This window comes from Urocitellus parryii, chromosome 5 (assembly GCF_045843805.1).
Source record: "Urocitellus parryii isolate mUroPar1 chromosome 5, mUroPar1.hap1, whole genome shotgun sequence".
Classification (NCBI taxonomy): domain Eukaryota; kingdom Metazoa; phylum Chordata; class Mammalia; order Rodentia; family Sciuridae; genus Urocitellus; species Urocitellus parryii.
The window spans coordinates 79,052,522-79,067,200 of NC_135535.1; the positions used below are offsets into that span (position 1 = coordinate 79,052,522).

The 14,679-nt window shown below is 37.0% G+C and overlaps 1 protein-coding gene and 1 pseudogene across 1 annotated transcript in view; one reads left to right on the forward strand and one right to left on the reverse strand.

Moving 5' to 3' along the window:
• Positions 1-14,679, forward strand: part of Ipo8 (importin 8) — an 86,352-nt gene that overhangs the window by 15,933 nt on the left and 55,740 nt on the right. Inside the window, exons 3-4 of the mRNA XM_077799176.1 lie at positions 5,324-5,480; positions 14,401-14,559. Of these exons, the coding sequence (XP_077655302.1) occupies positions 5,324-5,480; positions 14,401-14,559 (316 nt within the window). The remainder of the gene's footprint in view (positions 1-5,323; positions 5,481-14,400; positions 14,560-14,679) is intronic.
• LOC144254824 (syntaxin-8 pseudogene) lies at positions 12,644-13,382 on the reverse strand (annotated as a pseudogene).

Sequence of the window (14,679 nt, forward strand, 5' to 3'; positions counted from 1 at the left end):
CAGCCACAGAACCGTGCTGGTAGCCACACCCCCTTTGATGGGTTTTAAGGGTTGATGGGCTTCCTCCGGACTAGCATTCCGGGCGGGGCCGGGCTTCCTCCTCCGGTCTGGCTGGGCGCCTGGCGCGTCTTCCTCCTCCTGTCTGGCTGGGCGCCTGTGTACAACTTTTTAAAAAAAATTATTTTTTGTGGTGCTTGGAATCCAACCCAGGGCCTCCTATATATTAGGCAAGTGCTCTACCATTGAGCCATATCTCTAGCTCTACAACTTTGAATCTTAATAACTTAGGTAATGAAGTTTTCATATAAAATATAATCTGTGTGTAAAGGTGCTTGTTTTCTTTATAATGTATGTGAATTTTAAATCTTTTAGCTGCAGGACAGTTTGGCTTGGTGATTGATTATTTCCTAATGTATTTGAACAAACTTTCAATCTTAAAGCATCCATTTTTGCCATCGAGTTTGAAATATATTGTATAACATTTTACAGCTATCCTAAAGAATAGTTTATAAATATTCTTTTCTATTTAGTCTATTATTAAAATACAAGGATGCTTTATCACTTTAAGGTGACATCTAGTTAGCCTGTCATTTCATCATGATATTAAAAATAGAATGATGTGGTCTTTGTTTTAAAGAAAGATCAGCCTATATAAACTGTTAAAATAAACAAACAAAAAGCAAACAACAAACCAACCAAAAAAAGAAAAATTAAGTGGAAAGATATAGCTCTACATAGCCCTATTTTTGTAGGAAAACAAATTTATTTCCTTATGAATTGGATTAAGATGTTAGTGTTTTCTTTCTTAGTGCTGGAAAATTTTTTAAAAAATATTTATTTTTAAGTTTTAGGTGGATACAACATCTTTATTTTACATTTATGAGGTGCTGAGGATCGAACCCAGTGCCTTGTGCATGCTAGGCGAGCACTTTAGCACTGAGCCACAACCCCAGGTACCTGGGAAATTTTTTTTTTTAAATTTTCATCTTTTTGGTAGACAATTCTAAAATATTCTTTCTATTATTAAGTAAACTTAGTAGTAAATGTTTGCTTTTAGCTTACTGTGAATTTTAAAGAAATAGGAAAAAAAATTAATATTTTAATATTGCCATGTCAAAATAAATTTGGAGGTTTGCTCTATTGCTTTCCTTTCAAAGTATTGATAAGCATAATAATATTATAACCAGGTAATATGCAGAGAAGGAAGCCTTTTTTTTTTTGGTACTGGAGCATTCGACCCCTGAGCCACTTCCCTATCCCTTTTTTTGTATTTAGAGACAGGGTCTCACTGAGTTGCTGAGGCTGGCTTTCATCTCTCAATCCTCCTGCCTCAGCCTCTCAAGCTGCTGGGATTACAGGAGTGCACCACCTTGCCTGGGAGGAAGCCTGTTTTAAATATAGGATATTGAAGTTGTAGTTTGGAATCTTTCAAGTCACTTTTGTTTTTAAGTGTTCAACTCCTTGTCTCTGAAGAGAAAGAGACCCTTTAGTAAAGTTCCTCTAGTAAATGTAAACTTGGCTTCAGAATGTAGTTTTCTTTAATGCATTTTGCAGTTGCTGTGAGAAGAGTAGTTTGTATTTAAAAGTGGAGGTTGAGAAGAATATTATATTGGACCTGAAGAAGTCATCTGCAGTGAATGATGTAGGACCAATCAATTGAAAAGACAGAAAAAAGCTTAACAGGACCCCCCTCCCCCACCTGCCTGGTTTTCATTCTTCTAGGTTGTTTTCCTTTTTGTATGTCAAAGGGATGGGGTGATGATATTACAATTTACAGTTTTTTATGTGTAATTTGTTTGTTAAGACTAACTTCAGCATTATAAAATGAAGAAGCTAGTGATAAACAGAAAGATAATGTTTATCTTTTCAGAAGCATTTCAAAAAGCTCTTTTCTTAAAACTATTTTATTTGTGGGATGCTTCTCTGCTCTTACTAAAAATCTATTTAATTTTATTTATAGCTTATACATTTGTTATCAGATCTCCTAGCCTTTAACAGATTGAAGTAATAGCAATGGAGAGAAGGGCTACCAAATTATGATGAAGAATGCAAAGGCTTTGAAAGATCACCTAAAAAGCATGGCATTCTGCCTCACTGAGTTTATAACAGCACTATCTTGATCCTTTGAGGTTGTGGAGCCCAATTTATTTCTGTAGTTGTGTTTCTGAGTAGAGAGTGAAGTTTAAGTGATGATACATTGTGCTTGTGAAGGAGAGAGGCAGGCAACTGAAAGCCACAATTAGATATTATTTCACCCCAGTTAGAATGGTTATCATCAAAAAAACACAAAATGGGCTGGGGACATAGTTCAGTGGTAGAGCCCTTACCTAGCCTATGTGAGGCCTTGTGGGATTGATCCACAGTATTGCAAACAAAGAATAACTAAAAAAGCAAATGCTTCCTTTTCTCTAAAAGGGAGTTCTTACACACTTTTGGTGGGAATGTAAATTTAGTATAATCACTATGGAAAACAGTATGGAAATTCCTCAGAAAACTAAAAATAGAACTCCATATGATCCAGCACTGTGCTTCTGGGTATATGTCCAAAGGTGATAAAATTCTTATTCCAGAAACATTTGTATTCTCCTGTTTATTTCAGTACTTTTCATAACAGCTAAAATATGAAATCAACTTAGATGCCCTTCAGTGGATGAGTGGATAAAGATCCCCCCAAATGAAATATTATTCTTCCCTAAAAAGAATGAAATTCTGTCATTTGTAGCAACATGAACAAAACTGGGGGTCATTATGCTAAGTGAAATTAGGCAAACACAGAAGGTCACATAGCATATGTTCTCACTCATTTGTGGTAGCTAATAAGTCAGTTTTGTAGAAGAAGAGAATGGAATAGTGGTCATTAGACTTTTGAAAAGTTAGGGTGAAGGGGGGTTAGAAGGAATTTCATTAAGGGGCTCCAAAACAGAGTAGAGGAATTACTTCTGGTTCTTCTTTAGCACAATAAGGTAATGATAGATCAAAACAATCTGACATATTTCAAAATGATTAGAATAATACAAAATTCCCAGCATGTAAAAGTGAATGTTTGAAGAGATGGAAATACTTATTAAAACATTATGATTAAGTGGCTGGGATTGTGGTTCAGCGGTAGAGCGCTCGCCTACCATGGGTGGGACCTGGGTTCGATCCTCAGCACCACATAAAAATAAAGGCATTGTGTTGTGTCCATTAAAAAATTATGATTAAAACATTACTTCAGTGTTTATAGCAGCAAAATTAAAAATAGTAAACTATGGAATCAACCCAGGTGCCTATAAATAAATGGGTTAATATAGGTATATAGATAGATAATAGACATAGATAGATTGATAGATTAGATAGATATATAGATATAGATAGATAATAGACATATATATATCTAGATGTATATATATGTATATATATATAGATAGATAGGTATATAGATAGATAATAGATATAGATTGATAGATTAGATAGATAGATTAGAGTTCTTCTCAGCAACAATACAGAATGAAATTATGGCATTTGCTGGTAAACTTGTGGAAATGGACAATATCATGCTAAGTGAAATAAGCCAAACTGAGAATCACAAAGATCAAATGTTTTCTTTCATATGCAGAAATTAGAGTAAAATAAAGGAAGAGGGCGAGAGTGATAGAATAACATAAAGACAATGCAAAGATTAGTAATGTAGAAGGAGATCTACAGAGTGAGAGGATGAATAATCGGAGGCAATGAAAAATGATTTTAAGAAAATCATTTCATGTACCTATCTAAATATACCACAGGGAATTTCATATTTATAAGTAAAAAGGACCAGTGAAATATGAATAGATGAGTGATAGGAAGTTCAGTGGAGTAGAGGAGATAGATCATGAAATGAAATCAATTATTGGGGACTAGGGATTTAGCTCAAAAACCAAAGAAACCACGATTGGATTATTAAAGATTGTGTACATGTATATAATATGTGAGTTGAATTATCACAATCATTCAAATATTATGTTCCAACAAAAAATAATTTTAAACTTAAGATACATAAATAGTAAATGGATTTGGTGAGAAAATGAAGTATAACACTATGAATTAGATTAAGATGATATTAGTGTTTTATTTCTGAGCTCTGACCAATTAACTATTAAATACTTAAATGATTAAAGGGAGGTTTTAAGATTGTTAATATTCATATCTTTAGTATTTTTCCTTCATTCAGCGTTCAATTGGAACAGTTGGAAAACTTAACATTTTCTCTTAAAATCCCTTAATAGTATTTCATCTTCTTTGAAAAGCTTACTGTTAAAAGTTGAGGGTTGTTAAAAAGAATAGGAACAAGTGGTACATATACACAATGGACTATTACTTAGTCATAAAGAAGAATGAAATCATGGCATTTGCTGGTAATTGGTTGGAACTGGAGACTCTCAAGCTAAGTGAAATAAACCAATCCTAAAAAAACAAAGGCCAGATGTTCTCTTTGATATGTGGATGCTGACTCCCAATGGAGTTGAAGGGAGTGGAGGTTCACTGGATTGGAATGGTGACAAAGGAAGGGGGATGGGAATGGGAAAGAATATATGTATTCATATACGAATACATGACCAGTGTAGTCTACATCATGTAAACCACAACAATAGGAAGTTATACTCCAGTATAAGACATCTCTTATAAAAAAAAAAAGAGTGGGAACAAAATAATTGATAGAAATTAATAGGAAATTTTTCTTCTGTTTATTTCTTTTCTGAGATTTTCCAAAAATATTTGAAGGATAGAAATGATGCCCAATTTCCCTATTAGTTATAAGTAATAAATATCTCAAAAGGGTTAAATAAAAATTACCAGTGCTTTAAAAAGCATAAATATTCTAAGATGGTAGTACCAGATAGTAGCCAGTGAAAGAAAATAAACGGAAATACCAGTCTGTGTAAAGGAAAGCAGAGCTTTACCTGTTGTCAGTTCAGTATTAGGCATTATGAAAAGTGTGATTTTTGTGATGTTAGTGTGTGTTTTGTATGGACTCATTTAGACCACTTTGTGTTTTGTCTAAGGAGATACACACACACACACACACACACACACACACACACGATTCCTAGATCATTTTTTTTCTGGCTTTTAAGCTCTGGAGTTTGATTTGGCAAAATATTTTCTGCTTTGACTACCTAAAGTGAAACCTTTAAATTCTTACCCATTTCCCCTTCCTAACTTGGCTTTATTCCTGCAAGATTTGCCTTTTCTGCTGGGTGTCACGTTCGGCACTGAAAGGCTTAGCCTTTCATGCCCTATTCAGCTGAATTGAAGCATTTCTTTTGATACTAACACATTAACATTATTTTCCCAAACACAGCTGCCATCTACCTAAAGAACATGGTGACCCAGTATTGGCCAGATCGAGAACCTCCACCAGGAGAAGCAATATTTCCCTTCAATATTCATGAAAATGACCGCCAGCAAATACGTGATAACATTGTGGAAGGGATAATTCGATCACCAGATTTAGTGAGGTATGTTGTGTTTTATCTGTGTAATTACTAGGGAACATGAAATATTTGGATCTGGGGATGAGAGCGGTGAGTTTTTTTCTTAAAAAAGGTAAATAAGAAAGATGGACACTCAAGGAGTATTATCTAACTTATGTCTTTGCATTTATAATTCTTTGCCTCAAAATATTTTGGAAAAGATTTAGTTGTCATAAGTTGCCTCAAAAAAAAGTAAGGTAAAAATCAAACTTAACTAAAATGATTGTGTAAATTCTTATGAAGTAAATAACCTATGTTGTTAATAATAATCTCTTCTTTATTTTATATTTGCTTTCATTTTTTTTGATATGAAGGATTGATTCTGGGAATTTTCTTTTTTTCCTTTTCTTTTTGGTATTTGGGATTGAAGCCAGGAGTGCTGAACTACATTCCCAGCTTTTTAAAATATTTTATTTAGAGACAAGGTCTCACTAAGTTGCTTAGTGCCTTGCTAAGTTGCTGAGGCTGTCTTTGAATTTGTGATCTTCCTGCCTCAGCCTACCAAGCCGCTGGGATTACACTGTGCCCAGACAATTCTGGGAATTTTAATCTATTGTTATTTTAATTCTTTACCTATGTTTTTATTCATGTTTTAAATGAACTAAATGTCTTTTCCTGCAGCAAAGAAAGAATAGTCAATATAAACTACAAAAGTTAATGCCAGTTTTTTAGATTCATAGATTAGATTAGAGGCTGTGGAGAGCACTGCCCAATAGAACTTTCTGCAGTGATAGAAGTGTTCTTTGTCCAAACTGTCCAGTATTTAGCCATGTGACTTGCCTTTTGAGCACTTGAAAATGTGGCTAGTGTAACTGAGGAACTGCATTTTAAATTTCATTTAATTTTGATGCATTTAAAGTGTGTATATGTAGTTAGTGACTGTTCTGTTAAGCAACAAAGCCAATGAGTCATACAGATTTTGCAGTCTTAGGTTGAGATTTTTTTCTTTTTTCTTACAGTGCTAGAGACTGAACCCAGAGCCTTGTGCATGCTAACTCTATCACTGAGTTACACTCCCAGCCCCAAGATTTGCAGTCTAAACCCATTAAGTCCCAAGTTTCCAATTCTGCAAATATAGTAAATATTCAAATATCATTTACCATAGTGTTGTATTTGTTGCTCAATTTATTAGTTTTTATAGTTTCACATTTGGAATAATGGAAAAAAATGGATTAAAGTAGTAGAAACAGATTTACTCCAACATATGAGCTAAAAATGGTGGACAAGGGGCTGAGATTGTAGCTCAGTGGTAAAGTGCTTGCCTCACATGTGTGAGGCACTGGGTTCAATTCTCAGTGCCACATAAAAATACATAAAGATACTATGTGTTCATCTACATGTAAATAAATATTAAAAAAAAATGTTGGGCAAGCCAGATGTAGTGGTGCATGCCTGTAATCCAAGCTGTTGGGGAGCCTGAGGCAAGAGGATTGTAAGTTTGAGGCCAACCTTGGCCACTTAGAGATTCTATCTCAAAGTGAAAAATAAGGGGTGCAGGTGTAGCTCAGTGGTAAAAGGTCTCTGGGTTCAGTCTCCAGTACAAAAGAGAAAAAAAAAAAAAAGAAAAAAAAAGAAGCAAACAGATTAAACAGTGGTAAGGGAATGAAATTGTTTAATTTTAACTTTAGCCCTGAGTGTCTAACAGAAATTATGATATAGGCAATGGGAAAGGAGGTAAATAAGAGAGTAACAGTAATAGGAAGAACAAACATTGAACCATTTGTGCAGTTATTTTGTTAAGAGGAGAAAATAGATGTGCTAATTGATGAAAATCATCATGATTCTCACTAGTTGCCAGTCATGGCCCTGATAACCCTGCAGTATCATCACGTATCCATTTTTTTTTGTCAAAATGCTTACATTTTCTGATCTACCTGACTCTTCTAATGATTTTACATAGTAACATGAAGGATGGCCTTTCATAGTCATTCTTTGGCTTGGAATGAGAAAAAACTGAGAGGTCAACCAAAGATGATTTTTTTTTTCTTGTTTTGTGGTGTTGCTGTTGAATCCAGGGCCCTTGCGTGCTAGGCAAGCTCTCTTGCTGAGCTACAACCCCAGCTCTGAAGATGAAATTTTTTAGAGGTGAGGGTGTACCAGGGATTGAACTCAGGGGCACTCAACCGCTGAGCCCCATCCCCAGCCCTATTTTTGTATTTTATGAGACAGGGTCCCATTGAGTTGCTTAGTGCCTCGGCTGGCTTTGAACTCACGATGCTCCTGCCTCAGCCTCCCCAGCTGCTGGGATTACAGGCATGCGCCATTGTGCCTGGCTCCTTGAAGATGAGATTTTTAAGAAATTAAAAGTGTCAGTTTTATTACATACAAATATGACCTATTTGTAAGGACTGTTGCTGGTGACATGAGAAGGCCTCCTGTTATGAAAGTTCTTTGTGGCTTTGCTCCTTCTGTCTTTAAGGCTTAATTGTAATCACCCTGAAGACATATTTTCTTCCAGTTCTCCAGTTTTATTTAAAAGTATTGCAAAGAAAATTTCAAATAGATTTGGTAGCAAAAGAAAAAGCCTTTTTTTTTTTTTTTTTTTTAAATTTACTGCTTTTTGGGAATCCAAGTTAGCAGATATTGAACTGAACATTTTTTCTTTTGTATCATAGAATCCTAATTTGCCAGACCAATTTTTTAACCATTTGCAAATTGTATATAAGAACAAATTTAGTGATAATGTTGATAGTTTCTAGAAGCCACATTTTTTCCCTTATTTTAAATCTCTATTATGATTGAGAGCCTATTGAGGAAGTGATCACTGAGCTAAATGTTGAGACAACATCTTTTATCACTTAACTTTGTGGTTTCATGAAAGGGATAGTCTCTTTTTCTGTTTTGTATCTTTTCTGTTGCTTTCTAAATTTATTTATTTGGAGACGGCTCTTAGCTTTCCTCTTCAGAAATTGCCTGGCTAATGCATGTTTTTTTCTTTTCTTTTTTTTTTTTTATTGGTTGTTCACAACATTACAAAGCTCTTGACATATTTCATACATTAGATTGAAGTGGGTTATGAACTCCCAATTTTACCCCAAATGCAGATTGCAGAATCACATCAGTTACACATCCACAATTTTACATAATGCCCAATTAGTAATTGTTGTATTCTGCTACCTTTCCTATCCCCTACTATCCCCCCTCCCCTCCCCTCCCATCTTGTCTCTCTGCCCCATCTACTGTAATTCATTTCTCTCCTTGTTTATTTTCCCATTCCCCTCTCAACCTCTTATATGTAATTTTGTATAGCAATGAGGGCCTCCCTTCATTTCCATGCAATTTCCCTTTTCTCTCCCATCTCATGTCTCTGTTTAATGTTAATCTTTTCTTCCTGCTCTTCCTCCCTGCTCTGTTCATAGTTGCTCTCATTATATCAAAGAAGACATTTGGTATTTGTTTTTTAGGGATTGACTAGCTTCACTAAGCATAATCTGCTCTAGTGCCATCCATTTCCCTGCAAATTCTATGATTTTGTCATTTTTTATTGCTGCATAGTACTCCATTGTGTATAAATGCCACATTTTTTTATCCATTCATCTATTGAAGGGTATCTGGGTTGGTTCCACAGTCTAGCTATTGTGAATTGTGCTGCTATGAACATCGATGTGGCAGCATCCCTGTAGCATGCTCTTTTAAGGTCTTCAGGGAATAGTCCGAGAAGGGCAATAGCAGGGTCAAATGGTGGTTCCATTCCCAGCTTTCCCAGGAATCTCCAAACTGCTTTCCAAATTGGCCGCACCAATTTGCAGTCCCACCAGCAATGTACAAGAGTACCCTTTTCCCCACATCCTCACCAGCACTTGTTGTTGTTTGACTTCATAGTGGCTGCCAATCTTACTGGAGTGAGATGGTATCTTAGGGTGGTTTTGATTTGCATTTCTCTGACTGCTAGCGATGGTGAGCATTTTTTCATGTACTTGTTGATTGATTGTATGTCCTCCTCTGAGAAGTGTCTGTTCAGGTCTTTGGCCCATTTGTTGATTGGGTTATTTGTTTTCTTATTGTTTAATTTTTTGAGTTCTTTGTATACTCTGGATATTAGGGCTCTATTTGAAGTGTGAGGAGTAAAAATTTGTTCCCAGGATGTAGGCTCCCTATTTACCTCTCTTATTGTTTCTCTTGCTGAGAAAAAACTTTTCAGTTTAAGTAAGTCCCATTTGTTGATTCTTGTTGTTAACTCTTGTGCTATGGGTGTCCTATTAAGGAATTTGGAGCCCGACCCCACAATATGTAGATCGGAGCCAACTTTTCTTCTATCAGACGCAGAGTCTCTGATTTGATATCAAGCTCCTTGATCCATTTTGAGTTAACTTTTGTGCATGTGGTCTATTTGTGTTGTGGTCTATTTGTGTCTATTTTGTGTTGTGGTCTATTTGATTCTTGAACTTGAGGAGAATTTGTTTTATGAATGTCACAGTGCCATTATTTGGTGCATAAATATTGATAATTGTTATGTCTTGTTGGTGAATGGTTCCTTTTAACAGTATATAATGTCCTTCTTTATCCCTTTTGATTAACTTAGTCTTGAAGTCGATTGTATTCGATATGAGGATGGCCACCCCTGCTTGCTTACGAGGACCGTGTGCGTGGTATATTTTTTCCCATCCTTTCACCTTCAGCCTGTGTATGTCTTTTCCAATCAGATGTGTCTCCTGGAGGCAGCATATTGTTGGATTTGTTTTTTTAATCCATGATACCAGCCTGTGTCGCTTTATTGGAGAGTTTAAGCCATTAACATTCAGAGTTACTATTGATATATGGTTTGTACTTCCATCCATGTTTGATTATTTATCCTTTTTAAAAAAATTTAGTTTGTTTCTCTATGATTATCTTTCCCCTCGCCCTCTGTCTTTACCGAGGCACTTCCCTCTGATGGTTTTGGTTATTGTTTTTCATTTCTTCCTCGTGTAGTGTTTTGCTCAAAATGCTTTGCAATGCTGGTTTTCTGGCTGCAAATTCTTTTAACTTTTGTTTATCATGAAAGATTTTTATTTCGTTGTCATACCTGAAGCTTAATTTTGCTGGATACAGAATTCTTGGTTGGCATCCATTGTCTTTCAGTGTTTGAAATACATTGTTCCATGACCTTCTTGCTTTCAGTATCTGTGATGAAAAATCCGTTGTTAACCTTATTGGTTTACCCCTGAATGTAATCTGTCTCCTTTCTCTTGTAGCTTTTAATATTTTCTCTTTGTTCTGTATATTGGATATCTTCATAACAATGTGTCTTGGCATTGGTCTACTGTGATTTTGTGTGCTCTGTGTTCTGTATGCATCTTCAATTTGTATATCTGTTTCCTTTTTTATTTCTGGAAAGTTTTCTGTAATTATTTCATTCAGCAGGTTTCTCATTCCCTTGGTTTGAATCTCTGTACCTTCTTCTATCCCGATGACTCGTAAGTTTGTTTTTTTTATGTTACCTCATAACTCTTGGATGTTTTTCTCGTGATTTTTTACCAGCCTTTTTGAGTTGGCTAGGCTCTTTTCAAGATGATATATTTTGTCTTCATTATCTGACGTTCTGGCTTCTACTTGATCCACTGTTAGTGATACTCTCAATTGAGTTTTTAATTTGGTTTATCGTTTCCTTCATTTCTAGAATTATTGTTTGATTATTTTTTATAATCTCTATCTCCTGATAAAGATGCTTAACTTCTTCTTTTATCTCTTTATGTAATTCATTTTCAATGTGATCTTTAAGGTTCCATTCCATCTGTCTAAGGTGTTCCATGAGTTCTTTATATGACCATTTTTCTGATGACTCTAGGTCCTCCTGAATATTTAGGCTGTTGTGCATTGTTTGTACTCCTTTTCTTCCTTGCTTTTTGAAGCTGCTCATGTTACTTCTTGTTCTGTTTGACTGCTGAGTTACTGTTTACTCCTATAAATTTATTTGATGCTTGGGAGGAAAGGTATTAAAAGGGAAGGGAAGAAGTCACTAAAGAGAATGAGAGTAAGCAGGTAGAATTCAAGGAAGGGGGGATAAGATAATTGAAAAGAAATGAAAAGACAAAAGAAGAAAAAAAAATAGGAAATAAAAGAAAAAAAATTAAAAAAAAAATAAAAAAATTAAAATTAAAATTGGAAGAAAAAAATTTAAAAAAATTGTAAAAAAAAATTTAAAAAACAAGAAAGTAAAATGAAAGTGAAAGAAAAACCCAAATCAAAATAAAAAAAAAGAAAAAAGAAAAAAAAAACGAATAAATGCAGTCTTAGAGTTTGATTAACTTCTCTTCCAGTAGGTGGCGCTGTGCCCACCAGGCCAAGTTTCTCCTGTCAGTACGCGGGAACCAATCACTGTGCAGCAGCTCCTCCTCCCAGACTGGGCGAGTCTCCAATCCTGAGTGCCTAGGGCCTCCTCTTGTGCCTAGTCACTTTCCCACTTTTCCTCTAGCCAGGTCCCTCTCACGGGTGCTGCTCACCACAATACTGGGTACAGGCCAGGTCTGCTGCTCTCGGGAGCCCTGTTGTCTTGAATGACTGGGCACACTCTTCCAGTTTGCCATTCCCTCAGACCCTAAGTTTGTAGAGCTTGGGGCTGAGAATCCTCAGCGAATTTTACTGCCCCTCCGGTAGCCATGCCCCTGGTAGCTGGTGCAAGAGACCTCAGCTGTCAGCACTGGTGGGAGCGGTAGTTCCACGCCGCGGGTCCCACGCCACCTATAATTCCCTCGGTCTGGCTACCGCGCTCACAGGAGAGCTGGGAGGGGCCCTTAAGGTTTCCCCGATGTGTGGAGAGGGAAGGCTAGGGGATTACACACCTGTAGCCGCAGGATTCAATGAAGTTATCTCCTCCGTCGCAGTCTGATGACGTCAGTTCTCTGCCATGGTGGTATCTCTTGCAAATGGCGACAGTTCATTTCCCTTTGCCGGGTGACCAATGCAACGGGTGGGTCCTTACTGTCTCTCCCAAGCCCCGTTTCAAACCTGTGGCCGCTACCTATGAAGGCTCGGTTGGCATTACCTCCGTAGGATCAGAAGGGCTGACCAGTTGTTTCAGCCGGATGGATTAGTGCTGAGTCGCAGCTGTTTGTCTGCGGGAAGCAGGCGAATGGGAGCCTGAATTCAGCCGATCCGGGCTCGGTGTGTGTTCTGAGAGGCCCAGACTGTTCACCCCAGATCCACGTCAGCTCATCATTGCCTAGTGCTCATGGATACATCTGATGTGTTGACACAGCTCTGAGCAATAAGTCCTTCAAAGGGCGATCTTTTCCTTCAGATTCTGCAACAAAGTTCTGATTGTCACCGTAAGCTTGGATGTCTTTTCACCTCTTCTTTCATACTGATTTCGTTGTTGAATTTTCTCAGCAATTTCTTGGGCAATTTGGCAGGTAGAATCGTATGTGGAGAACTTTTAGAGGAGTCCAGAGAAGTCTGTGCCAGTCAGCCCCACGACCAGGATGGGCGGGAAATCCCTGCAGCGAGATGCTGCCCAAAAGGGCTGGAGAAATACTCTAAGATTCGGCTCAGGTCCTCAGCATCCCAGAAGTCTACCCCGTATCCTTCCAGGGCCACCCATGTAAGGCTCAAGGGTGGCGCGGGATGCAGCTAAGTCCCCCTCAGAAGGGGAAGGGTCCTCCTCGCTGCTACTCTTCACCCGGACAGGCCTCCCAGCCTCAATGCTGAACAACTGCCTCGCTCGCTGGAAGCCGGGCCTCCTCCTAGGTCCCTCAGAGCACTGCCGCCCTCACCCGGAGCTCACCAGGGGTCCGGTGCCCGCATGTTTTTTTCTTATACTCAGAGTACAAAAATTAGTATCTCAGCTGCTTTGACGAGTGCAGCACTCACTGCTGGTTGTTAACTGATGAGGGATGAGTGTTCAATGTTTTGGTTCATTGAGATGCTTCCCATAGTTTTGTAAACCTCCATTTAACTTACTTTTACCATCTGCAAACTAAGTCTGTCTAGTTGAAATGATGAACTATTTTCTCTTCTCATTCCTTTTAGGATTTGGTAACCAAAATATAAAATACAGCATGCTGAGAAATCTTACAAAGCTGAGGTAGATTCATTGTTTTGAAATTTTTATGAGTTCTTTTTTTTTTTTTGGTACTGGGATTTAACCCAGGGATACTTTACTATTGAGCTACATACCCAGCCCTTTTTTATTTTTTATTTTGAGGCAGGTTCTCAATAAATTGCTGAGGCTGATCTCGAACTTGTAATTCCCCTACCTTAGCCTCCTGAGTTGCTGGGATTACAGGCATGTACTATTATGCTTGGCCTTACAAATTTATTTTTAAGTTCATATTTTAAAAAGCTGTCTTTAAAATAAGACACTTTGAAAAGCTTTATTCATTTTCGTTCTGTTTATTTTTTAGTAAATTGAGCTACTGAGGAATTTTTTTTTAAAAAAAACCTATTTTATTGATTCTCTGCCAGCACATAGAGTATCTTTTATTTATTATTATTTTTGTTTGTTTTAGGTGGACACAGTATCTTTATTTTACATTTATGTGGTGCTGAGGATCGAACCCAGTGCCTTGTGCATGCTAGGTGAGCACTCTACCACTGAGCCACAACCCCAGCCCCAGGAATTTTTTTTTTTTTTTTTTTTTTAAGGACTACTGTTTTCCTTCCTACTCCACATATAATGCAGCCTCATGCCACATTACAGCATTTTGGTCAACCGTATATATGATGATAGGTCCCATAAAATTACATTATCTAGTGATATAGCCATCTTAAGTTTATAAAAAGTTCACTCTGTGTTATTCCCAAAGCTGTGAATTTGCTAATTTATGCATTTTTCATAACGTTATCCATGGTGGTAAGTTATGTGTGACTGTGACTACATAATGGGCAAATAGGAACTGGAGAACTTTTATGTAAAATATTAGAGGTCCTTGATACATTATACTTCTAACTACTTGTATTTTTTACCTTTTTCCCTCTCACCTTACAGAATCCAGTTAACAATGTGTCTCCGTGTCATCATTAAGCATGATTTTCCTGGTCACTGGCCAGCCGTAGTGGACAAGATAAACTTTTACTTACAATCGCAGAACAGTGGAAGCTGGCTTGGCAGTTTGTTATGTCTTTACCAACTGGTGAAGACTTATGAGTAAGTTGATTTCTCTTGGCTAAAGAGAATAGTCTTGTGTCACTTTGGGATTAATTTGGGTAGAGAGGTCTGCTGTGGGTGTTCTGTAAAACCAGGTTAATTTGGAAAATGTTGGGTTAA